Source organism: Centroberyx gerrardi, chromosome 3 (genome assembly GCF_048128805.1).
Source record: "Centroberyx gerrardi isolate f3 chromosome 3, fCenGer3.hap1.cur.20231027, whole genome shotgun sequence".
Lineage (NCBI taxonomy): Eukaryota > Metazoa > Chordata > Actinopteri > Beryciformes > Berycidae > Centroberyx > Centroberyx gerrardi.
This window is the reverse complement of record NC_135999.1, coordinates 184,222-211,862: the sequence shown is the minus strand read 5'-3', so window position 1 is coordinate 211,862 and position 27,641 is coordinate 184,222. Positions and strand designations below refer to the sequence as shown.

Below are 27,641 nucleotides of genomic sequence, written 5' to 3'. Positions count from 1 at the left end.
TTCTCTGTAAAATCCTTTGAGACATGCTTGTGATGAAGGGAAGTAGAAACAAATGAACTTGAACTTGAAGTAGGTGTGAATAATGTTTGCCGTTATGAACAGTGACAGGGTCTGCCATCATAGGCATCCAACTCTGGAGATGTAATATTAAGTGATAATCAACTTTAATGTGAGTTAATCTATTGTTAGATGAGGCTTTCTCAAAATGACTATGACATCTCACAAGCTGACAACTTGCTAGTCACCGTATGCTAACATTTGCTAGCTTAGACTCAGAGTTGATTCAGGTTAGCTAATCATTCAAATTAGCAACACTGTCAAAGGAAAGAATTCTGTGCATTTTCAATTCTTTTATTCATGACTTGAGTCTTTCTTGTCTTTGATGTGTTTGGTGTTTTCTCCATCATGTGTTGTGTGGCTGGGAGGAGGACAAGGACCAGAGTGGAGCTACTCTACATTAATGTGTGATTTTCATGGTAAGGATACAAACTCAGTGTGTGTTGTGGTAATGATCTTGTCTCTAGCAGGCCTTTTTGAGGGGAACTATGATATTTAAATGGGCACAAGAGGGAGACACAGGCCTGTAGCTTACTGAGGGAGATGTTGGTCTGTTCCGCATCCCAGCAAATAAAGTTTCCACACTGGGTAAAAAGAAGTGAACAAGCATTAAGTTCTGTCTGGATGTTCATCATCAAATGCTAGTCAGTGTCATGTTGTTTGTAATAAGTTTGAAAATATTATCAGCAATGTACAAGATGTTCAATTTGTATTATGTTGGTTTTATGTTAAAATTTATAGGGCTACTATGCCATTTCAGTGGGTGAAATCAAGTTTTTTATATAGTAAAATAGTTGGTATTATTGAATGCAACCTTTTAACCACTTAAGTAAATCAAACTATAGGCAACAGGCAAAATAATGGAAGCATGTTTTATTGTACAACAAGCTTAGTTGTAACTGCACATTATTGTGTGAATAGTTGTCTTCCAACATTAAACTGTCAGTGCATCATTATGCACAGAAAAGATGGTGACAATATATCTCCAGAGACACAAATTCAACTTAAAAAGGGACACAATTTACCCTTGTGACATATTTTGGGTGCCATATATTCACACCTTGCAAGTCTACACCTGGACAAGTACATCAGTTTCCTCCTGGGAGAAGTCAGTCCAGCCTCTGCGTTACCAAACTGTCAGTCACTTTCATACGGAATGAGAGGAGCCACTTTGTTTGGCCATGATTGATGCCAGCCCCAATCGCACATACTGATAATTTATTCCTCCTAATGCAATCTCTGACTGCACCATAGGTGCACCAGCACCTCTGGTCACAAAATTACCAAAAATCTGTTGGTCATGCCCAAGAGAGCTTGTGCCATGAGCTTGTGCCTCCGCCTCCGTCTGTGCCTTGATTCATGAAAATAGGGCCTTAATGTTTCATAATGTTTGGTGTGATTGTAAATTTACATAAACTACAACAATCACTTCCAGTTTACTGCTGGTGCTTGGTTGACGATACCAGTGAACAGCCCTCCATCCTCACAGTATAAAAGGAATAACAGCTTTCCTGGACTGGGGATAATCCTCAAACTTGAGTTGGTAGTCCCTGAAAAAAGAGAAAAAGGAGAGTCCACATAAACATGTACAACTGAAGTTTCAAGTTTAATTATTTGAGTATATGATAAAACAGAAAAAGTAATAGAAATGGTGCAGGTGAAATGATAAAAAAAGGCACCTTATAAAAAATCAAACCTCAAAACAAAGACACAAACAAAACATGAAGATGATGATATGGTATCATATTATGGGATGGTAAAATCTAAACGGTATATCAACAAAATGCATAAGAAAAGATAAAATGAAACTCTAATGATTCCAGTAGGGAAATTGGGTCGTTGCATGCACAAATTGAAATAGCATACAGCAAAGAAAAATAGAATATTAATAAAAATAGATAAATGGTAAATAATAATAAATAACACAACCAACAATTAAAACACTTTAACAACTAATGAAAAATGTATTAATGTAAAGTATGAACTAAATGAATCTCAGCATGTATGCAGGATATGCAAAATAATAAAAGTAGAGCATACTGAGATACATTTTAAAAATATTATGAGAACATTAAGAGAAATGTGGATTTAGAGCAAAGATAACAAGTAAAGGAAATAAGATTAAATACCTCTGATGCAGAAAATAAATTTCACTCCAAAATCATTGATATTGTCTAATTGATCACTCAGACTAGGTAATTAATCGAGGTGGACTCGGCTACCTGTGGTGGTGGTACGCCCGTGGCCCAATGGAGCAGATGGTGAAGAAGGCAAAGGAGAACGTGGGTAAAGACCACGTCGCTACAGCATAACCACACCACTCCAGGATCTCCCCGAAGAAGTTTGCACCCGACACAAACTCAAACATTCCTCCTAAGAGAAATACAATTGTCAAATGAAATGAAAAAAATTCAAAAAGTTAAAGCTGCAAAGCTGCTTCAACTGAGGAAAATGAAACTGAGTTTAGCTGAGTTTAATGTAGCTTTTGGTGTTTAGAGACAGTTTGTGTGCTAAGTGTTTCCAGAGGCATGTGTAGAATCAGACTCCTACTTGTCCATCATCTCCAATCTGGCCTCATCCTATGGTGGTACAATATGTCATGAATATCACAAGTCCTTTTCAGCTGTCTATCTGTGTCCACTTCTTCTAAACACTTCGGTCCTGTTTATGGGGCTGAAGTGTTCCACTGTTTCACCATTTCCACACAAACTGATACATGCACATTAGTTCACATGTGCTGTGTTAGCTTAGCAGTAGAAGTAGCTTGAATAAACAATGTGTTTAACTCTACGGCACACTACAATTATCTCACAACTTTTGATAATTGTTGCGAGCAAGAGCATTAGATTAAATAAACTTTTATTTACTCATTTATCAACCGAACACTTCGGTTGCCTTCTCACCAATTGCAATTAGCTATTGATGACAACTAGATGTGACAAATAAGATTCGTAGACTCAACTAACCCTACCCAACCTGGAATTAACTTTATTTAAAGAACATATACTGTCAAGTCATTTTCAAGTTTATTGTCACTCCACCATATATGCAGAATACAGCAGAACGAAACTCTTCCTCTCAGGACCAAAGGGCAAAAAAAATGCAAGACAACAGAATAGGAGACAAAATAATAGAATAAAAATACCTTATAATAAAAAATAGAATAAAAATACCTTCATAAAAGCAAAGTGCTGTGTAATGGTGTAAAGTGACCTGTGCAGGGTGTGTGTGTGTGTGCGTGCGTGCATGCGTGTGTTAACAAAATTACTGTATTTAGGTCAAATCTCAAATATCACATTTAGCTTGCTGGATCTCTTTAAAATTATGTTTCTGACCAACCTGTAGAATTTCAAGTGGATTGATTACTTTGTCATGGTTTTGCAATCAGTTAGTAACTAAGTACTAAGTAAAGGTTTACCCACATTTTGTGTCATTCTGACCTGCAGTTCATGAGAAGATTTTTAAATGGTTTTCCAAAAATCCAAAATGGTGTAAAAAATGTATAGTTTATAATAGAGCTTATGGGTCCTATTGGCAAAGTGGTTAACGATGAGCAGATACACATGACATCACTTGACTTTATCCCTACTAGGTTCTTGAAAGAAGTATTCCAGAATGTCGGCCCTAATATTCTTTCGATTGTCAACAGCTCACTATCCACTGGCTCTTTCCCCTCCAGCCTGAAGTAGTTTTAAAAAAATTTAGACCAATTTCTAAGTTACCCTTTCTATCAAAAATTATTTAAAAGATTGTTTCCTCACAATTGACGGCTGGAGTGCCAGGGGTCTGCGGGGCTGTCGTTGCTGTACGTGGGGGATTCTTTGATGGGCGGGGGGTTTGAGGAGTGGAGCAGTTGTTTGGATTGGAGGCAGTGGTTTGTGGCATTGTCTGTGTCTTGGCTGTGCCTTTTTTGATCGGTTTGGTGCTGCCCTGGCGGGTGGAGGCATCGGTTTCTTTTGGGGGCATGGAGATTTCTCGGGGGCTCCAAACCTTTGAACTGTTGAATGGCAGTGTACTTGTAGCCTATCTCCTTCTTATCATTTATTTTGTAATTGTGTTTCTTATTCATTACTTTATTCACTCTCACTTTCACTTATTAGTTGTAATTGTAAGGACAATTTGTTTTGTCTAGGCTTTCATGTGGCTCGGCACACACTTTTATCTGTTTGCATCTGTTTTTAGTTGTATTTCTGTTCGTTGTCTAGTTGTATCCATTTATCTCCTGTATTACCTTTTATTTCTATTTTTTATTTTTTATTTATTTTTATTATTCAACTGTTTTATTTATTTGATTGTGGTACTTCTGCATCATTGTCATCTTTGGGTTTTATTGTATGTAAAGCACTTTGTTTTTAGAAAAGCGCTATACAAATAAAGTGACGCCAAGTGAATCATATTTGATACATGAGTTTTTGAGACCTCTACATCATCAGTGTGATAATTTTTTTCCTGAAAAACCTGATGTATACAATCAGATACATGCAGTGCATGGATAATCCACCAGGGGGCAGAAGGCATGCACCAGAGGACCTTCAATTGTGACATCCAAAATGGACGCTGACAGTCAGTGACCCAAATGTGATTTTGCAGGGATATTTTTGCCAATTTTGAAAATGTTAAGGTAAGAAAAATATTCAAATTGTTACTGATACTTCAATATGAATATCTACTGGATTGATGCAACGTATAATTACTTAATATTTTGTAACTTATTTTATAGTAAAATCGCGTTGAGAATGTGTGTATCAAAGATAGATACAGCAAACTAATTAAAGGTTTAAATGACATAATTAGATATATTTAGAGTAGAAATTGAGATATTTATAGCCTATATTGTATTTTTTATATATGCAACCTGCTGTATCACGATGATCGATGACTAGTTGGATATTGCCATTGCTCACTTGCTAATAATTGTCTTTTGCTCATTGATTTTCACTAAAAACTGACCAATTCAGAATAGAAATACACAATAATTTGTTTTTGGTGTGTATTTTTTAGATGGCAAAAAAGTTCAGTGTTGAAGATGTCCTGAAGATGATTATGGATGGCGATGCAAGTGACATGGAGCAGTAGAAGCACTGGAGAGCACTGGAGACGTCGTCCTGAAAATGACCTCAATCCTTCCAGCGGGAAAAAATCACAAGGTTTTTGCAGACAACTATTTTACATCAGTTCCACTGGTGCAACACTTGAAAGAAAGAGGAATCTACATAGGCACAGTCCGAATGAACAGGGTAAAAGACTGCCATGATGGATGAGAAAGATACGAAGACAAAGGGAAGAGGGTCTCTGGATTTCAGAGTAAACCAGGACAACACCATCATTGTAAGATGGTATGACAACAAAGCTGTGAACCTACTTTCTTCTTTTGTCAGCATCGAACCACTGGGCAATGTGAAATGTTGGGATCGAAAATCCAAAACCCACATAATGGTTCCCAGACCAGCCATCGTTGAAACATACAACAAGTTCATGGGTTAACCTTCTTGATATGCTATCCGCACTTTACAAGTTCAACTTCAGATCCCGAAGATGGTATATGTACATTTGGTGGCACACTGTCACAGTGGCAGTAATCAATGCATGGAACCTCTACAGAAGAGACCAGAAAAAACTGAAGCCCAAGCAGAAACCCATGGCCCTGCGAAGGTTTCAGGCTGCTGTTGGCACTCCTCTCACAAGCGCAGAAAAGGGCAAAATCAAGTGTGGCAGACCACTATCCTCTCCAGAATCCTCTCCACCCGCAAAAGGCCAACCTCTAGTGTGCCCCCTGATGTGAGAAAGGATGGCGTTGATCATTTCCCAACATGGGAAACCCGACACAGATGTAAGCACTGCACTGGCAATCACTTCTCCCATGTCTACTGTGGGAAATGTGAAGTCCGTCTTGAACAAGGACAGAAACTGTTTTCTCGCCTACCACAATGCAAAATAAAGAAGTTGTGAACAAAAAAATGAACCAAAAAATTAACCAAACTAACTGAAAGGTTCCTCTTCCACCCTGCCGGTCCCATTGGTGGGTTTGTCATTGCTGCGTGATGTAGCTTCAGTGTAGCAGATACAGAAGATATATGACATTGTTGTACATTATGGAAAAAAAGGTATTTTCTAAGTTTGAAATTACTTGAGGAAAAATTTGAAGGAAACTCAGAGTTTAAGGAGTTAAAAAATGTTGTGTTCTGTATGTTTTTGTTTGTTTAAAAAAAAAAACATGCTGTGTGCAATAAATTGCAAAAAATTCCGGATGTATCAAATACGATACAAAACAAAACTCATATATGCAAAGTGTTATTTAATTTATTTTTGTCAGAAGGTCCAATAAAGACTCCAGTTTCAAAGAATTAGAATTTTCTGGCAATTATTTGATGGTTCAGGCTTTATAGGGCTAATAGTGATAAAGTACCAATAAACAACAATAAGGGTTCCGCCTCTTCGGGGCTTGAACAACTAAACCTAAACTCAGTGTGTGTGTTACGGTTAGTGTGGATCATTTTATCCTTCTTGCTCACACATCAACATCTATTAGTCTTGTTGTACTACAACTGGAGAACAGGTACAAAATACTCAGTGAGCCGGATCCAGTGACCGCTAATGCTAATGACAGCACTTCCATGATGCAGCCCAGTACTAGCCGCAGAGCTAATGCTAATGCTAATGCTAATGCCAGCACTGGTCCCGGTGCTAACATTAATGCTACCTCCAGGCACTCACCGCCGACTACCTCCAGGCGGAAAATGCGGCCTGCTAATCAACATACTAGGCTGAGGGCCAGAATAAATATTGTTAATTCCACACTTGATTAGCCGAGGGCCAGAATAAATATTGCTAATTCCACACCTGATAAGCCAGACACTATTCTGACTGGGGACTCTATAACCAAGCATGTAAGAATGGCAAAGACTGAAAATCTAACTATGGATGACACATCTGTCAGGGAGCTAGCAGGGCTGTTGCCAGTTATCCTCTCTACACATCCAGGTAACATGAGGATTATTATTCACGCTGGGTCTTTTGACATTCTGCAAGGGAAAACTGGCTCTGAGATCCTGAAAAAAGACTTTTGCCTGTTACTGGAGAAGCTGAGCGACCGTCAGTCGCAACATGTATTCATTTCAGGCCTCGTTCCAACCTTGGGGAAAGGAATTTAATCTTTTAGCAGACTCCTTGCCCTGAATACATGGCTGACATCGGCGTGCCTCACCCATGGGACAAAGTTTATTGACAATTTCAATATCTTTTGGAACTGTAAAGATCGCTTTAAGCCTGATGGGATTCATCCAAGCATCACTGGTTCCAGACTACTCGGTGCCAACCTACATCACGCTCTTGGGACGCCGTGCCAAAACAAGAATGCACGGATAAGCGCGAAGGACAAGGACAGCACACACAGGTGGACAGCCTGTATCTCTCCCCCTCACCTGACCCTCTGCTCCACATCACCCAAGGCATTCAGAGGATGTCTCTGTCCCAATCAGGATCCAACGCCCCCCCCTCCCCCCTCCCCCCCCCCCCTCCACCACACTCACCAATCAAGGAGTTAGTTAAAGCTGCCACGCTGAAGCTCAGTCAAATTGATGAACTATTAAACAGCAATAACCACAGACATCATCAATCAGGTGTCTATCAGAGATGAGACAGACCCCATGCCGCTTCCTTAAACATACCGGTGATCTTAAACAGCCGGTGGCATGGTCAAACACATCGTAGCAATCACAAACCATCTGGTTCCTGTCTCGGTAATCTTAAATTTGTCAATGTTCAGCCACCAGTTACCTTTCCTGTCACAGAATCCCTACAGCTGAAATTAGCTCTTTTTAATGTCAGATCATTGGCTAACAAATCCTTTTTGGTTAATGATCTGATAATTGAAAAGAATTTGCATTTAATGTTTTTAGTTGAGACCCGGCTAAACAGCACTGCTGGTGTAGCAACACTGATAGAGGCTTGTCCTCCAAACTATAATTTGGATCAGTCAGTCAGACAGAACAGGAAAGGAGGGATTGCAGCCATTTTTTCTACACAGTTTGTGTGTAATGACATTGACCTGGGTGAATTTACATCATTTGAATATCTTGCTCTTGAGCTCGAAGCAGAATTATCAGTGCTCATCATTACATTGTATCGGCCACCAAGATATTCATCACTGTTTCTGCAGGAATTCTCAGAGCTGATCTCACTTGGTATCACTAGATATGATAGATTAATCCTGAATGGAGACCTGAATATTCATATCAACAAAAAGAATGACTCCAAAGCTATGGAGCTTGTGAATTTACTGGACAGCTTTGAACTTACCCAACATGCAAATGAAGCCACTCATCAGCATGGTAACATTCTAGACTTGGTAATAACAGCAGGGTTAAACATTGACAATGTTACAGTATTAGAATTACCTATTTCTGACCATCACTGTGTGTTTTTTGATGCCAGCCTAATCTTAACAAAGACTAAAAGGGATTTTTTGGTTCAAAAGAGATTCCTAGATAGCAAGGCTGAAGCAAAGTTCTCGAATGTTATGAAATCATTTGAGTCATACTGCTCTTTAAATGACATGGTTGAAAATTTCAACAATACCTTGTCATCTGCTTTAAATACTGTTGCTCCACTAAAGGTTAAGAAGAGGTCGACTGACAGAATCTCCCCAAACAATTAAACAATAACAGTGTTAATGAGATTAAGAGAATCTGTCGAGCAGCTGAAAGAAAATGGAGGAAAACCAGGCTCACAGTTCACTGTAATATATACAAAGAAGCCATGACTGTCTATAACAAAGCAATACGTCTAGCAAGAAAGGATTACTTTTCCAAGATTATTACAGAGAATGCTGGAAACTCTAGAATATTATTCTCCACTATTGACCAGCTACTCAACACTGCCCCCACCCGTCCACAGTCCTCTGCATCAAATTGTGAAGAACTTGCATTGTTCTTCAATAACAAAATAACTTCAATTAGAGCCAGCATTGCTGCTGATGTAAACACAGATGACCTCAGCAAACCCTGTAAAAAAGATGTAACCATGGGAAAATTCACTTGTATTACATTAACTGAGCTTTGCAAGACTGTCACCGAGTGTAACTCCTCCACCTCATGTATTGACCCTGTACCTACAGCATTTTTTAAGCGGGTGTTCGATAGTGTTTCAAGTCATGTCCTGAAGATTATAAATACATCCCTTCAAACAGGCATCTTCCCAGATGCATTCAAAACAGCTATTGTAAAACCCTTACTAAAGAAACCCAACCTAGATGGTAATGCACTGACCAGCTATAGGCCGATATCCAACCTTCCATTCATTAGTAAGATACTTGAAAAGGTAGTTTCAGTGCAAATAAACTCCTTTCTTAAAGAAAATAATATCCTGGAGGAATTTCAATCAGGCTTTAGAACATACCACAGCACTGAAACTGCTCTTACTAAAATAATCAGCGACCTCAGACTAAACTCTGATGAAAATAAGGTCTCAATTCTTGTCCTCTTGGACCTAAGTGCAGCGTTTGATACGATTGACCATGATATCTTAATCAATCGTCTTGAAAAGTTGGTTTGTTAGTAGGTTGGTCTTTCTGACTGTGTGTTAAACTGGTTCAAAACATACATCAAAGGGAGAAAGTTTCACGTCAGTCTTGGAGATCATGTGTCTGAGAAACATGACATCTGTTTTGGGGTTGCACAAGGGAGCTGCCTTGGTCCATTATTATTCTCACTATACATGCTGCCACTTGGTGACATCATTAGAGAGCACAATGTATGTTTCCATAGTTATGCGGATGACACGCAACTGTACATCTCTGCTGAACCAAATGATGCTGCAGCTATAAACTCCATTACTACCTGTCTTTTGGCAATAAATAAATGAATGAGCAAAATTTTTTTAAAGTTAAACGAGGACAAAACTGAAATCCTACTAGTCGGCCCTAAAACAAAAAGAGAAATGCTGTTTAATAATCTGGGAGCATTGACTCCCTGGATTAAATCTGAGGTTACAAATCTTGGTGTTATCCTAGATTCAGATCTAAGCTTCAAGTCCCACATTAACAAGGTGACGGAAACATCATTTTTCCACCTTAGAAACATAGCTAAAGTACGACCATTTATAAATCAAAAAGATGCTGAAAAACTGATTCATGCCTTTATTTCAAGCCGACTCCATTACTGTAACGCACTTTTTACCGGTCTCCCGAAAAAAACCACTGAGAGACTTCAGCTCATTCAAAACTCTGCAGCTCGGCTATTAACCAGAACCAAGAGGAGAGAGCACATTAGTCCAGTTTCAGCTGCTCTACACTGGCTTCCTGTAACATTTAGAATTGATTTTAAGGCCCTCCTCCTTATATACAAAGCCCTTAATGGGCTAGGACCAAGCTACATTACTAACTCCCTTGTTCACTACCTGCCTTCAAGAACACTGCGATCATCTGCTGCTGGTTTATTGGAGGTTCCCAGCAACAGCCGAAAGGAAATCAGGGATGCAGCCTTTGTCAATTACGCCCCAAAGCTATGGAACACACTACCTATAGATATCACACTACCTATCACACTACCTATAGATATCACACTACCTATCACACTACCTATAGATATCACACTACCTATAGATATCAGGGAAGCAGCTCGCTAAATATTTTTAAAAGAAAGCTAAAAACTTATCTCTTCACTTTAGCCTTTAACTAGCTATGACTTTCCCGATACAGGCCTTGAACTTTTTTTCTTCTCACTTTGCTTCACACTGCTGCACTTCTTTTAAAATTTGTATTTTACTTGATTTTATGCATCCTATGTACTCTATTTTTTTAACTTTATTTTTATTATTATTTTACAGTGGATTTTATTTTCCATCTTATGTTATGCATTCCTCATATTTTTACTATTGTTATTCAGTGGGTTTTATTTTCCATCTTATGTTATGTTCATTCTATGTCTATTTTCATGTGAAGATGCGTTTTATGTATTCTATTCTCCTCTTTATCTTATTCTCACTATCATTATCAAGTTTTATGTGAAGCACTTGGTGCATGTAATTTCTCTGTTGTAAAGCACTTTGAGCTGCATTTCTTGTATGAAAGGTGCTATACAAATAAAGTTTATTATTATTATATTACCGTGGGGAATCCTGTAGACAATCTCTCCAGGTCTTCTCAAGCTGCGAAGGATGTGGTCGCTGTGGATGTTGATGGCCATACCAACGACGAACAGAAGTAAACCTGAACAAATAAACAGGGATAATTAGACAGTTTTCCTTAAAACAAACAGTTCTGACTTATAAACTGGTGAGGGCCTGCTCTGTCCTACACAGGTAAAGTACAGAAACTGATAAATTGGTGTAAAATGCAGTAATTCATTATATTGCCTGTATGACAAAAATAATTTACCTTGTAAATAAATAGTTTGGCTTTAGTCCCAAAACCTGAAAGTTTAGAGAACTGTGTTGTCATTAAAGGTTTTATGTGAAACTCACACACTAGAGAAAAGTGTTTTTATCTGTTGGTGTATCACGGAGATTCTCAAAGATTCTCATGGAGGTTCTTCAGATACTCATAGAATTTGTTCAAGTCTTGTAGTTGCTGAAAACAAAATAAACAAATCACCTATGAACCTTGTGTATCGTTGTATTTGGGGAAAAATATGTTTTTTTCTGACTCAATATGGATTTATTCTATAGTTTGCCCATAAAGGTGTTGGCAAGCTGTGGGCCATTTTGCTGCTCATAGCACTTTTCTGTAGTTGAAATTGGTCCTTGAATAGAAAGTAATTATTCTCCAAGACCAGAGATGTTAAATCCTCAATGCATTATGTGCTTGTTCTATTTCCAGTTGGTCTTTGTTCCAAAAAATGTTCAACGGCTCCCAAAGCTCCTTGGTGGGGGAAACTAGTATGTAAGCTTTACACATCTAGTGTTACAAGCCAGGCTGTGTCACAGGTCCAGTATGTCTGAGTTTGTTGATGAAGTCACTGGAGTCCCTTGTGTAGAACTGTAAATCTATGAACGAGGATATGTCCTTTGTTAAAGATCCAATACAAAAAACTATCAGACGTTGTTTAGGATTAGTTAGAGACTTTTATATTTTTGGTTGCGTATAAAACACTGTATTCTTGGGTAATCGACTCTCATAAAGTCATGTTCATTTTTAGTTATTTCTCCTAGGTCCTTAAACCCCTTAAGTCTCATGCACTTGGTATTTGAAATCTAAGGTGGGGTTCTTTATTTGCTGTCACTCAATTGTCTGAAAACATCTTTCCCATATTCAGGAATTCCTTGAATCACTAAGTAAAAGTAAGTAAGAAAAACTTTATTTGTATAGCACCTTTCAAGACAAGTGTCACAAAGTACTTCACAAGTTAAAACATAAAAGATATACACAGTGAAAATATAAGCAACACACATAAGTGCATCACAAATTAAAAACAAAAAGATACAGTCAACAACATGCGTTAGTAAAGGCCTGTCTGTAAAAAGGGGGCCTTCAGTTGCCACTTAAAAAAAAGAGGAAGACTGTTCCGTCTCTGATGGTATGGAGACATTTTTTTTGGATGCTGCATCAATTACCTTCATTCAACTCTTTCATACTGCGACACGCACATCATGTAGCATTTTGACCTGTGCGAGACCTACAATTCTTACAATTACAATTTCCCATTTGGCAGGCGCTTTTATCTAAAGCGACGTACACATGAGATATTAATACAACGCAAGCAAGGATCTAGTCAGCAGAGAACAATGAGAGTAAGAGCCATAAAGCTAAGATCTGGTCCGACAGGACAGAGGAGCCACGAGGCAGAGTATAGAGGCAGAGTATAGAGGCAGAGTATAGAGGCAGAGTATAGAGGCAGAGCATTGAGGCAGAGTATAGAGGCAGAGTATAGAGGCAGAGTATAGAGGCAGAGTATAGAGGCAGAGCATTGAGGCAGAGTATAGAGGCAGAGTATAGAGGCAGAGCATTGAGGCAGAGTATAGAGGCAGAGTATAGAGGCAGAGCATAGAGGTAGAGTATAGAGGCAGAGCGTTGAGGCAGAGCGTTGAGGCAGAGCATTGAGGCAGAGTATAGAGGCAGAGTATAGAGGCAGAGTATAGAGGCAGAGTATAGAGGCAGAGCATTGAGGCAGAGCATTGAGGCAGAGTATAGAGGCAGAGTATAGAGGCAGAGTATAGAGGCAGAGCATTGAGGCAGAGTATAGAGGCAGAGTATAGAGGCAGAGCATTGAGGCAGAGCATTGAGGCAGAGTATAGAGGCAGAGTATAGAGGCAGAGTATAGAGGCAGAGTACAGAGGCAGAGTATAGAGGCAGAGTATAGAGGTAGAGTATAGAGGCAGAGCATAGAGGCAGAGCATAGAGGCAGAGCATAGAGGTAGTGCTTTACAGAGTAATAAAAAAATACAGTAAAGGTAAAAGTTTTACAATTAAAAAGTGCAAAAGTACAGGCAAGAGATCCAAAAGATAAAATACTTAAAAAGTAAACTAGTGCAGTTCAAATCAAATAAAATAGAAAGATAAAAGAACACAACAAATACTCCCACTTTTAGATGCACATTGTGAGTGAACCCATATGTTTTTCATAAATTTTCTTATCCCCTGTCCTTCCTGATTCTACTCTTGATCTGATATTTACGTCAGATCTCACTGCCTCAGGCTCCTCTCGGTCCACAGATGGATGAGAATCATACAGGCTAAAGATAAATCTCTGCCATCTAGATCTTGAGTTCCTAGATACTCTGCCCCCCCCCCCCCCCCCCCCCCCCACCCCCACCCCCCCCCCCACCCCACATATAGTGTTCACTCATGCAAAGTGCTTTACATAAATAAAATAAAAATAAAGACATAGATAAAAAGACAGTGCAAGACGATTAGAAAAGTGAAAGAGGCATAGAGGCAGAGCATAGAATGCATAGAGGCAGATAAAGACATTTTTTTTGTGGTATGTGTGGGGGGTGCTGTAGTCTTGTTTTAACTTATTTTAATGTATTAATATTTTTCATGTTTATTTTATCTATACAGCTGTTAATGCTAAGTGTTATGGACATCTTCCATCTAATAATTAATGCAATGATCCAATCAGTCTCGGAGCAAATATGGGATTGTTTACAGAAATGGTGATGTAACCTAATACTGGATGGTGTAAAATTGAGAATAAGTCATAATACTGCAGTAACACTATATGCAATACTGCTATCTAGTGGTTCAATGCAGTGTGCAGTAAAAACATGTGCATGAGACACAGGAATGCGAAATTGCTTGGTTCATCAATAGGCTAATCTTTACAATTTAGCTTGACATATATCTGAAAAACATTTGGATATTTCATTAGGATAACTTTTAAACAGCTGATATTGCCTAAAAACACCTTTTCTTAAAATCCATTCAAATATGAAACAGAGGTATGTTATAAGATCTTTAATTTCATCCATTTAACTTTGAAGTTAATAAGAGTATAGTGATATATGCAATGTGTCTGTGAAAAGCTCTACTTGGAGGCGTTAAGCCCGTCACCTGGTCGGCACGAGGGTTTGTGGACCCAGAAAACAACGAGCCGTCCAATAGCAGGACAGGGAGTTGACAAAAAGCAGATGAGAAAGATAGTTTGGAAGGAAAGGAGAAGGGAGATGAGGCAGCAAGAAGCAGCTCGCTGAGACCAGGGGTCACATGTCAGCAACATCGCTGAAAGATTGTTAAATGTATGTGACCATATTAGCTGTGCGTCCACTTGCTTGCTAACTGAAAAGTAATGCTTGTTTTAACTAAAGACAGCAGTGTCCACCTATAAGGAAACAGGACATGCCTGTAACTGTTTTAATCATCAGGAATATGTTACAATATGAAGAGAGGGGTGGTAACAAAGAACACCCGCTGAAGCTCGCTATATCCAGCTTGCTCACTGAAGACAGATACTTCTTCTTTTGTTAGACAGCCAGGGGCGGAAATCACGGGGGGGACAGGGGGGTCCGGACCCCCCCTTCCTGGGACTAACAGAGAGTTGTCCCCCTCAATATATCATTGTAAACATAACTATATAATTTTAAATAATATAATAATATGCATTGAAAGCACTTGTGCTAATTATAGACGCAAAACAATGCGTTTTTAAGTTTCGAAAGATTGCGTCCCCCCCTCATACGCCTCACAGTGGTTTGGTCCACTGCCTACCTGCCTCCCCGAACCCCCACACACACACACATTAGCCCTCGGTACGAGTGTCTGTGGAGGATCTCTGGAAGTGTGTCAGTGGTGGCTGACCTCCAGTAAGAAGCTACTTTGCAAAGGTTAACTTAAAACAAAGGATGTGTCAGACATTTTTCTTTACTTCTACCACTCAATAGAATAAAACACATTCACAGTTGTAATCAGACTACATTTTGTTCCGTTACCTCGCGGTTGAATCTCGTGCGTCAGCGTGTTGGTACGGAGCCGCGTCTCCTAATGCATGTGTGTGTATGGAGGCAGGAGGTCTGTCCACAATTAAAATCATCATAACTCGCTGAATTTTCGACCGATTTTCAAGCGGTTTGGTTTGTTACAAATGCCAGACATGTATTTATGATACAGGATACTTGGTTAAATTAAAATGCGGGTTTTCATACCAAAATACTTTATCTTTTGTAGATGGTAACAGTAATATTTCTATAATATAATATTTAAGATTAACTTACCCTATGTAATTAGGTTCTAAGTATATTATTTTTTTCTTACTGCATGTAAAATGGCTGCTACTATGTTATTTTGTTCATAATTTTGGAAATAAATGAAGACTTAATTAATAAAAAAGACATAATTACAACAAACATTATGTTAAAATATAAGTAAGTTTCTGGCAGGCTTCATAGCGTTCTGGACTTTTACACATTGACAGCAAAACATTAGAGATCTGCTTTTTCGGGAAAACTAAATCTAATTAGGCATATATTAGCTTTAGTTCAGTTAATGGGTGTTGCATCTCACCTACTACTGTAAATAACCTGCATGCTGTGTGTGTGTGTGTGTGTATTTGTCAGCCAGTCAGTTAAAATGGCAGAGAAAAGAAAAACAGACATCCGATCATTTTTCAGTGCACCGAAACGCCAAGTAGAAAGACCCCAGTAATATCAAAGGCAATTTGATAAAATCTTCATAAGAAAGGAATGAAGTGCTTATGGAAATGTTTCATAATGGACCTCTATATACATTTAATACAACAGTACTTTTGGCGGCACCTTTGGTGTCCCCTTCAGGAATTGCTCTTGAGAAATTTTTCTGTTTATTGTCCCCCCCAACAGTGAAATGAAATATCCGCCCTTGTAGACAGCTAAACCTTCTGGAAGGGACGGCTGACAGAGAGACAAGTGAAATGTACCTGCTCTCTTTTAAGGGACAATGTCACTCTAAAACTCAACCCGAAAATGGGAAATTCTTTTGTTTCTCAATAACGGGAGAGTGTGAGATTTTGTAGTGTATTTGCTTAAATAAAAGCTCTGAAAGACAACCCAAGACTTCTCTTCAGGACTAAGCCTGCTGACAGCTAATGGGAGACTCACAGCTCTCTGTTTAAACCTGGTTGGCTAAAACAAAGGCTAGATACAGAGTTAGGTCATAAATCTAGCAAAGATAAAAACTACTAACCTTCTCTCTTGGGGGAACTCAGGGAATATCCCTTCCCAGCTTCTGGACCTACGGGAGCTAAGAACCAAGGGCCTTAGAGTGAGACTAACACAGAGTCATTTTAAGTGAAGCTGAGGTATAGCAGGCCTCCACCAGTGAATTAGCCTTTCAGGACACGCTAAGGGGAAGCAAGAAACTACGGAGGTAATAAGATCAACGGTCAAAATATCACAATATCTGTTGTCGGAGTACTTGTGTGGCCTCATTTTTTTTTAGGATAAATAATGACAAAATGGCAGTAACATTACTTGTCATGCCAAATAATGTAAAAATGCACAAAATTGACTCCCTTGTCAGCAACAGTTACCATCAGGATAGTGTTTTAGCTATCTGTGTAATGTTGCTGCATGCTGAGGATATTTTAGGCCATTAGATGGGATTGTTTGAATTAAAATCAAGTTAAAATTCTCTCTAAAAATGCCTTTAAAAAAGCATTTTGCAAGATGCTTTTTTGATTGCATGCCCCTGCACTTCCCTAGACAGGTGGGTTAGGGTTTGTGTGTCTTGTGCTTTTCCTGACGTTTGTCCAGAATCATTCTGTTCCACAGCTGGTTGTTGATCAGTTAGATCTAGTTAGGCTCCTTCTCTGTACAGTCCTTTGAGACATGCTGTGATGAAGGGCTGTAGAAAGAAACAAACTTGAACTTGTTTACATTTCCCCAATCACTATGCAATGCATGCCACATATTGTTTTTTTTTAACATTTACTCGTATTTGTTAAATATAAACTCTGCAGTGTTAAACTAACAAAGACGAGGATGTGACAAAGTTTGTTAGGTGACGTGTTTTTGAGGGATTCTTTGTTTCTGTGTCAGGTGATTGGCAGGAAGCAGAGCGTAACATGTAGCACGTTATTTGCACATGCACATTTCACCAAATTTCATGAGACCAGGCTGAAAACTTGGAGCGCCTCACCCACCAGCAGCCAGACGAACGTCAGCCAGCCACGTGTCTTCAAACTGGGCACAGTGGAGCAGGTAGTGACCCTGGAGGAAACCGCTGAGCGAGCAGAAGACGGCTGCGAACACTGTGATCCACAGAGGGTAGGGCCGTCCTCGGGTCAGCAAGGCGTAGATGAAAGTCCTGAGAGAGCAAGTGTGAAGCAAGTGAGTTCTGCACCGCCTGTACACAGGTGGTGCAGGGCGACCTCACTTGATGAAGTGCCCCCCTCCTTCCACTTTACTGTAAAAAAGTTACATTTACTATGGCAATAAAGATCATAAATTAACATTAACTTAAACTATACAGGCTCAACGCACATACTACAGACAAATGTAAGACAATGTACTAACCAACAAATTACTTTACACCATAGATTGACTTGAGCCTACAAATGCCATTTTAGGCTTTACACACAGAGCTATACTGTATCAAATTTGAATGCAACTCACATCAAAGACATCATGCTAAAAATCTTTGTTTCCGCCATAAATTTTCAAAGGCCTGAATGAAGACTAAATGCCAAACCATTACAGAGCATGACTAAAAAAATCATAATACAAAAAAGAAAAAAAATGAATTACACAGACATCTAATGCAACTTCAGCACCGCAGACAAGGCCCCACATACCACCAATAAGGCAAACTTAGTGACTGTAGCAAGCAGGCACTTCAGGTGAGGTGAGGTGACAGTGGGAACTGCAGAAGGTGAGAGGAGAAGCACATTCAGACAAAGTATTCAGGGATGGACTGGGACGTCTGTCCAGACCAGGACCAGGACAGGCCGGACACCAACCATCCTTGCTGGTGATTTCACAACACAACCTGCCAGCTCCACGGCTCAGATTAAACTATGCCTGTCATTTGATGTGAGTTTGTTTAACGTGGCCCAGCTTCCCGGTTGGATGGAGTTTGCATTTTTTAAGCACTGTGATTGGCCCGAAGGTCCGAACACCGCCCAGTCGGCAAAGTTGGTGTAAAAACTAACCAAACCACTAAGCCACTAAAACTTGTATAACCACCAGTACTGCTCTGTATTTATTTTTTCAGAACCGAAACGTGTGTTCCGTGGTCAGATTCACTCCCAGATGCCGTTCCAGTGCCTTCTGGCCCCATGACACCCTCTCACTGTTTATAGAGTAGTGTTGAAGAACATGGGACAGATGGAGCAGGGGTCCGGTCGGGACCACGTACTGCCTCCATAAGGAGAAGAGCCGGCGAGGGACTTCCGAGGGGACCAAACTGGGAAAGAAACAACGTGAGGAGGCAGAAGAAGAAGCTGGCCATCAGAGCAATGAGAGAGAGGATTGCACGTGTGGAGAGGGAAAGGGAGGAGATCGAGGGTGAGATAATAGAGTTGGTGGAACGACAAGAGAGAGCACGGCAGTATGAATCTCCCCCTCTCTCGCCAACTACTCCCCCTCTCTCACCACCTTCTGGGGCGTCATCGCCTCCCGTCATTCTCTACTACCCCTCTGACTTCTCCTCTCCTGCATCGCCTGACACCTCTGCAGCTGACCAGGTGTAGGCCTCCAGCCGCAATCAACAGATTCCCCTCTCCCCATCTTTCCCCTTCTCTCCTTTTCATCTTATGGGACTGCTGCAAGGCCCTGTGCAAAGCCCTCCATGTGACCTAAAGTGTTACCTGTACAAGCTGCTTCTACCTCTACCTCCCCCTCATCACCACAGACGGAAAGCAAGAACATAAAACCACAGGGTTGAACTGAACTGGTGATACACATGAACTAAATCCTGTACAAGGTTCAGTAGAAAAGGTGTGTGTGTCCTATACATGGCATGTGATGGGTGGGTGTTTGATACATGACATTTGAAACTTGCTTTGTGTGTAACTTGGACAGTATAAAGAGTCTGAGCAATTACTGTCCGGGGCCGACTGCAGCGGAGCTCTTTGTAACTCTGTAGACAGTTAATATTTCTTTTGATTCTTGTTGAAGTTAGTATAGCAGAACTTTGAATGTGTATGGTTGATAGGTAAATACAAAGAACATATTTAGATTTTTGTGAACCTGTCAACTTGAACTACATTTGAAGACAACCTTTTGCTGGTTTTGTTTGGGTGAGTAATAAAAAACAATTTTCTAAAATCTATTTATCTGTTTCTCTTGAGTGTGTGTCAAAAAATAACTTAAGGAAGTGCAGTTTTGTGGTTAGTGAGCCCTTCTCGGCTCTGCATGAGGTGAGGTGGTTTTGTTCCATACAATAAAACGGTGGACAGAGTGTTTCATTTACAACCCCTGAGTCTGGTTAAAGTCTGGGTGTCAAACCCCCAGACCGAACTTACTTGTGCATAAAACTATCAACAGGGTTCAAGGGGGCTTGGGGATGAGAAGAGTGTAGGGGCTGTGGCAGGATGAGTTTCTAGAGGTTCTTAAGGGCCTAGCCTAACTATAGGACAAGAACCAAGTTGGAATCAGGGGTGACTCCCTTACATCGTCTCGAGAGCACAAGCTAGGTTGATAGGCCTTGATTAGTTCACTGCCAGGCATTGGGTGAATAAGATTAGAGTGGGTACTTAATCTGGGTGATCAAGTAAAGCAGTAGATAGAGCGGCACACCGGGCATTCTCCCGGTAGTCCCGGTGGCCAGTCCATCTCTGAATGTATTGCAATGTGTAGGCTATTAGAAATTATGGCTGTTATAAGCATCACAAACTGCGCATCCAGTTCAAAGAGAAAACCTCACTCTTTGAAGTTGTGAGAAAGATCTCTCACCCTTACAGTTAGTAACAGGCAGGTTAAGAGAAGCCTGACTTTCAGCCTACCCTTTCGCAGCAGCTCCTCCGGTGACTGTTTTTTCTCTTCCCACACAAAATGCTTGAACTAGATAAATTAAAATGTGATGGGGGGGCGGCGGGGGGAGGGTGCACCTACACACCAGTCACGATTCTTTCTCTTTATATATATTATTTTTTAGTATCAAAGGTTAATTTTGGCCATGTATGCATTCCCACCAGAGAGTGGCTTCTCTCCATTGGCTCCCTGTTCAGTTTAGAATTGATTTTAAGATTTTATTGATCACTTTTAAAGCACGTTTGGGTCTGACCCTAACCCTCAGAGCCGACCCCTTGGTTCTGAACCTGCCTGAGGAGAGAAGGCTGGCAGAATCAGTCACTTCTTTTAAATCACTTCTTACTGTAAAACACATTTTTATAGACTTGCTTTTATGTGATATCGTCTTTTGTATCGTCTTTTTATCTTTTAATCTTTTTATCTTAGTTTTTATCTTAATTTTATTTCATTTTATCCTTACTGTTTATTTTGGTTTTCATCTCACGGTTATCCCACTATTTACATGAATGTTGTTCTTTTCCTCCTATCTGAATCTAATTCCTGTTTACCACTGTGACATTCCTTTTTAAATTCATTTTGAGTATTCTGCTTTTATTTTGACTGTCAAAGCACTTTGTAAACTCTGTTTTTAAAGATGCTATATAAATAAAGTTATTATTATTCTTATTAGGGGTCCAAGCACCGAAGGTTTGGTGCAGATTTGACCACGTACAGTCGAGTTACAAACCTCGTCCTGTGTTGCCAGTAGGTGGCGCTATGACTATGATTCAAAACTGGCCTGTAGATGTCTTCAGGCCGGGACACTTAGCAAACATGTGAAGTTTGGGGCAGATTTGACCATGTAGAGTCGAGTTACAAACCACTTCCTGTGTTGCCACTAGGTGGCGCTATGACTATAACTGAATATTGGCTTGTAGATGTCTTCAGGCCGGGAGTGCGGTGCGGAGTGCACGGTATATTTGGATGACGTGGTGATTTACAGCGACTCGTGGGATGCTCAGGTTCGGCGGATTAAGGCCCTGTTCGATCGCCTGGCCGAGGCGCGTCTCACTGTTAATCTGGCAAAATGTGAGTTTGCCAAGGCCACAGTGACTTATCTTGGCAGGGTGGTCGGACAGGGTCAGGTGCGTCCTGTGCACGAAAAGGTGCAGGCAGTGGAGGAGTATGCTCCCCCCACGACTAAGAAAGAATTGATGCGGTTTCTTGGGCTTGTTGGCTATTACCGTAGCTTTTGTAAGAATTTTTCAACCGTGGTTGCGCCGTTAACTGATCTGCTTAAAGGCACTGCGAAATTTGTGTGGTCCCCCAAGTGTCAAAGTGCATTTGCGAACGTGAAAATCTTGTTGTGTTCGGCCCCTGTACTGGCTGTACCGCGCCTGGATGATCCTTTCAACCTCCAGGTGGATGCCAGTAATGTGGGTGCCGGGGCAGTTTTGTTGCAGGAAGGCGAGGATGGCATTGATAGATCTGTTTGCTACTTCTCAAGGAAATTCAATTCCTATCAGCTTAACTACTCAGTGATTGAGAAGGAGGCTTTGGCTCTGATTTGGGCTTTACAGTATTTTGAAGTTTACATTGGCACAGGAGGTAGGCCCGTGGTGGTCTATACTGACCACAATCCCTTGACCTTCTTGAACTCGTTGCGCTGTCCTAACCAGAGGCTGATGCGCTGGGCTCTGTTGCTCCAGGCTTATAGGTTGGATATTAGATATATTAGGGGTAAAGAGAATATTGTGGCAGATGCCTTGTCCCGTGCCCCAGTGGGTTAATTGCCTATGCTTTTTTTTTTGGAGTCTCCATCAGTACCTGTGTTTTGCACTCTCTTTTCCCCTCTTAATTTGCTTCTAGGATCCAGTTGCTGAGGTGTCAGGAGGGTGTTGGGACGTGTGGGCAATGTGGAGTTTTCCTTAGGTTGGGTATGGGTAATTGTTGTTGACCATTCACCATTCATTATGCTGCATTTGTAATGTGAATCCCTATACTGTGGGGATCCCGTTGGGACCCCTTTTTTATGGGGGGGGGGATGTGACGACCCCTGCCCTTTCCTGCCATCTGTCTTGACAATTTGTGTTTCAGATACCTGGTGGGAGGGGCAGGGGATCGTCAGCATCAACTGGGAACACCTGGGCCCAGTGTCTCCAGTGTATATATATTTGTTGGCGTCTCTCTCGGTTCCCGGTTGGCTGTGGTTGCTTTAGTTTCCTCTTTAGTTCTTTCTTTTACTTTGTTTATATGCACCTTTCAACACTCACACACTACCTGCACTCATGCACACCCTACACTACTGACTCCACTGACCTCCACACTCCATATGTTTTTGTATGAGTTTAATTGGTTTCAGTTTGTTAAAATAAATTACTTTGGTTAACCTTTGAAACCGGTGTGTCTCCCGCTTTTGTCATGGCCTTACGAGCCAGGTTGTGACAATGTCTTGAGGCCATGACACTTATCAAACATGTGAAGTTTGGGGCAGATTTGACCATGTACAGTGGAGTTACATAGCACTTCCTATTTTGTGGCAAAACATGGAAATTCGACGCCTCGCCACGCCCACGGCCACGCCGTTGGACGAAAACTCAAGCTTATACCAACTTTTCATCGTCAAGGTCTGTTATATACGCTGACCAAGTTTGAGGTGGATCCGATTTACCTCCTAGGAGGAGTTCGTTAATGACCCATGTAAATGGCCAAAAATGCACAAAAATGCCACAATAAATGCAAAATGGCTGACTTCCTGTTGGGTTTAGGTCATGGGACCCACGTTTTTTGTAAGTCTGGACATGATACATGTGCCTGGCAAATTTGGTACATGTAGGTGAAACGTAGGGGGTATTTTGTAGGGGGCACTATTGAGCCATTTTGCCACACCCATGCGCAAGACCCATAAAATATAACATTTTTCAGCACTTGTGAGGCATGTGCAAAGTTTCGCAACTATCCAAGCAGCTTTAGCCCCTCAAAAATGTGATTCATTGGAGGGAAAAATAATAATAATTAAAGCTGCAAGCAGCGATGATCGGGCCCTCGCACTTTGTGCACGTCGGGGTGTGCCGCAGCCGCGGCAGCGTTACTGGACACTGACCGGTCGATGCGGCTATGTATTTTCAGGATAAAACATGTCATTTGCTTTTGGCAGTAGGTGGCGCTACGTCTATGATTCAAAATTGGCCTGTAGATGTCTTCAGGCCAGGACTCTGATCAAACGTGTGAAGTTTGGGGAAGATTTGACCATGTACAGCCGAGTTCCAAACCACTTCCTGTGTTGCCAGTAGGTGGCGCTATGACTGTAACGGAATATTGGCATGTTGATGTCTTGAGGCCATGACACTTATCAAACGTGAAGTTTGGGGCAGATTTGACCATGTACAGTCGAGTTATATAGCACTTCCTGTTTCGTGGCGAAACATGGAAATTCGACGCCTCACCACGCCCACGCCGTTGGACAAAAACTCAAGCTTATACTAACTTTTAATCGTCAAGGTCTGTTATATACGCTGACCAAGTTTGAGGTGGATCCAATTAACCTCCTAGGAGGAGTTCGTTAAAATATGACGCCTGTTAATGGCCAAAAATGCACAAAAATGCCACAATAAATTAAAAATGGCTGACTTCCTGTTGGGTTTAGGTCACGGGACCTATTGACCTTTTTTTTTAAGTCTGGGCATGATACATGTGCCTACAAAATTTGGTACATGTAGGTGAAACGTACTGCGAGGCGTATTTCGTTGACATTTTGTAGGGGGCGCTATTGAGCCATTTTGCCACACCCATGCGCAAGAGCCATAAAATATCTAATTTTCACCACTTCTGAGGCCTGTGCAAAGTTTCGCAACTATCCGAGCACCTTTAGCCCCTCAAAAATGCGATTCATTCGGCCCAAGAAAAATAATAATAAGAATTCCTTGCATTTCAATGGGGCTTCACACCGGTCGGTGCTCGGGCCCTAATAATAATAATAATAATAATAATTAAAGCTGCAAGCAGCGATGATCGGGCCCTCGCACTTTGGGCACGTCGGGGTGTGCCGCAGTCGCCGCATCGTTACTGGACACTGACCGATCGACACGGCTCAGAATTTTCAGTATAAAACGTGTCATTTCCTGTGTTGTCAGTAGGTGGCGCTATGACTATAACTGAATATTGGTATGTAGATGTCTTCAGGCCGGGACTGTCATCAAACGTGTGAAGTTTGGGGCAGATGTGACCACGTACAGTGGAGTTACACAACACTTCCTGTGTTGGCAGTAGGTGGCGCTATGACTATGATTGAAAATTGGCTTGTAGATGTGTCCAGGTCGGGACTCTCATCAAACTTGTGAATTTTGGGGCAGATTTGACTATGTGCAGCTGAGTTACAAACCACTTCCTGTGTTGCCAGTAGGTGGCGCTATGACCATAAGTAAATATTGGCCTGTAGATGTGTTCAGGCCGGGACTGGTATCAAACATGTGAAGTTTGGGGCAGATTTGACCACGTACAGTCGAGTTACAAACCACTTCCTGTTTTGCCAGTAGGTGGCGCTATGACCATAACTGAATATTGGCCTGTGGATGTGCTCAGGCCGGGACACTTATCAAACATGTGACGTTTGGGGCAGATGTGACCATGTACAGTGGAGCTACAAAGCACTTCCTGTTTCATGGCAAAACATGGCAATTCGACGCCTCGCCCATGACTCTAACTGAATATTGGCCTGTAGATGTGTTCAGGCCGGGACTGGCATCAAACATGTGAAGTTTGGGGCAGATTTGACCACGTCCAGCCGAGTTACATACCACTTCCTGTTTCGTGGCGAAACATGGAAAGTCGACGCCTCGCCCATAACTATAACTGAATATTGGCATATAGATGTGTTCAGGCTGGGGCTCTCATCAAACGTGAAGTTTGGGGCAGATTTGTCCATGTAGAGTCGAGTTACAAAGCACTTCCTGTTTTGCCAGTAGGTGGCGCTATGACCATAACTGAATATTGGCATGTCGATGTCTTCAGCCCGGGACTCTCATCAAACATGTGAAGTTTGGTGCAGACTGGACAATGTACACTGAAGTTAACACAACTTCCTGTTTCATGGCGAAACATCGTAATTCCCCACCCCGCCAGGGCAAGGCCGTTTGATGAAATCTCACATTCTTCACAATGAAGCATCATCAAGGTCTTTAGGCTTTTCTGACCACATTCGAGGTGGATCTGGTCAACCCGCTAGGAGGAGTACAGCAAAGTATAAAACATGTCATTTTCTGTTTCCAGTAGGTGGCGCTATGGGCCCTAATAATAATTCCTTGCATTACAATAGGGCTTCACACCGGTCGGTGCTCGGGCCCTAAAAATCAGATTTAAATGCTAACATTCAATTTCACTGATCACATAACAATTCAGGACCCATAATTCAAATTCAGGTGTCTGGAGGCACAAATCTCTCTCCATGTCCGGTTAGAGACACTGAGCCGTATCTACAGGATCGAGCCCCACGGCCAACATGTGTATCGACAGCCATGTGTCAAATAGTCTGAAAAAGACACTAAACCTTTTTTTGTTAACTGACTGTAAGCTGTTTTTGGAACCCCATTAGTAGCGGGGTGAAGAACAATCGGTTCAGAATCCCATGTTCCAAGATTGATAAATCGTACAGGCAGAGATGCTATGCTGGAATACAGTAAATCACAGTGGTTCATTCTTATACTGGAGTATTATCCTTACTTACCTATTATTATCTATATTTTTGTATTTGTTTGTGTCATTTTACTAGACAAATTCTGTTTTAATCCATTTATTTTATGTAAAGCCCTTTGAGTTGCATTCTATGTATGAATGGTGCTATAAACATTTATTAACAGTTATAATTATTATTATTATTATTATTATTATATACAAAAGTGATGCAGTGTTGCAGACATAGATTTACTTTTGAAACATACATTAGTAGTATGCATTACAGTACAGTCAGTGTGTCAGTGTCCAGAATTCATTGGAAGTATTAAGCAAAAATTCTACACATTAAAACTGTGGTAGCGGTAGTAGGTCATTAGTAGGTCACTTACTGTAATAGTAGGTAACATAATCAATTTCTAAAGTCTATTTACAAATGGATAACTATTATGAACCTATTAATATAATGACATTAGCTGCAACCTGAATATTATACTTTATTTTCTTTCATTGGATGCAGATGCTTTTGTACCATGTCCCAGGTGCTGACCAGTCTTGGGATTAATAAGTATTTAAATTCTAAAATGTTCTGAAACTTTCCTTGCTCTACCCATTATGGGGTTCAGTTGCCTACATAGGGAACTGAACCCCACAGATGACCTCTGACCTTTGGAAGTAGTGCAGGCAGAAGGTCCAGAGCAGCAGTTTCTTGCCCAGACTCGTCCGGGACTCGGTGGTCAGAACAAGGATCACAGGCAGCAGAAAAGCCGGCAGCTCCTGCAGGAACCAGGCCACTTTTGCCGGACAGGTGGGTGTCAGTCGCTCTCCTATGTTCACATAACGCCCATATGGGCCGCAGAGTCTGGTCTGCCGCAGGAAAAAAGCCAGACCGCCAACTATGAAGCTCCAGGTCAGATACTGGACGATATTCTCCCTGCAGTCCATCTCTTCCCTCTCCACTTCTCTTCTAACTTCCACAGTGATCTGTCTTCCCAAGCTGTTAAGACAGTGGTGACGCGGTGTTTCCCAGTGGGTGGGTGTGTCTGTGTATGAGTCAGAGAGAGAGAGAGAGAGAGAGAGACAGAGAGAGACAGAGATTAATCATCAATTTAATTGATGATTAATCTCTTGTTACATGCTTTGGCAATATTGTTTGTTTGTGAACTGTCATGCCAATAAAGCACCTTGAATTGAATTGAATTGAATTGAGAGAGACAGAGAGAGACAGAGAGAGAGACAGAGAGAGAGAGAGAGAGACAGAGACAGAGAGAGAGACAGAGAGAGAGAGAGAGAGAGACAGAGAGAGAGAGAGAGAGAGAGAGAGAATGCACTCAACCCAACCCAGTATGAGTTTTTTTGTATAATTATATACAAACACGTTTGTATATGATTGATGTTAGAATTAACAACAGTAGTAATAGTGTAATATATATTATTAATATATTTTTAATTTTACTTGTTTCACATTGTTCACATTGTTCATATTGTTACACATGTAATACACTTTGGCAATACAAATGTGTTAATTTTGTCATGCCAATAAAGCACCATTGAATTGA

General features: G+C 40.9%; 1 protein-coding gene across 1 annotated transcript; it reads right to left on the bottom strand.

The window, feature by feature from the left end:
* Window positions 1-965: 965 nt before the first annotated feature.
* On the bottom strand, window positions 966-27,045 carry srd5a2a (steroid-5-alpha-reductase, alpha polypeptide 2a). Its single transcript, XM_078282602.1, has 5 exons — window positions 26,750-27,045; window positions 17,607-17,770; window positions 11,162-11,263; window positions 2,280-2,430; window positions 966-1,607 (listed from the first exon to the last, which is right to left on the bottom strand). Exons 1-5 carry the CDS (start codon window positions 27,025-27,027, stop codon window positions 1,541-1,543), a joined length of 762 nt encoding a protein of 253 aa, XP_078138728.1. The 5' UTR covers window positions 27,028-27,045; the 3' UTR covers window positions 966-1,540.
* Between the last annotated feature and the right edge of the window lie 596 nt (window positions 27,046-27,641).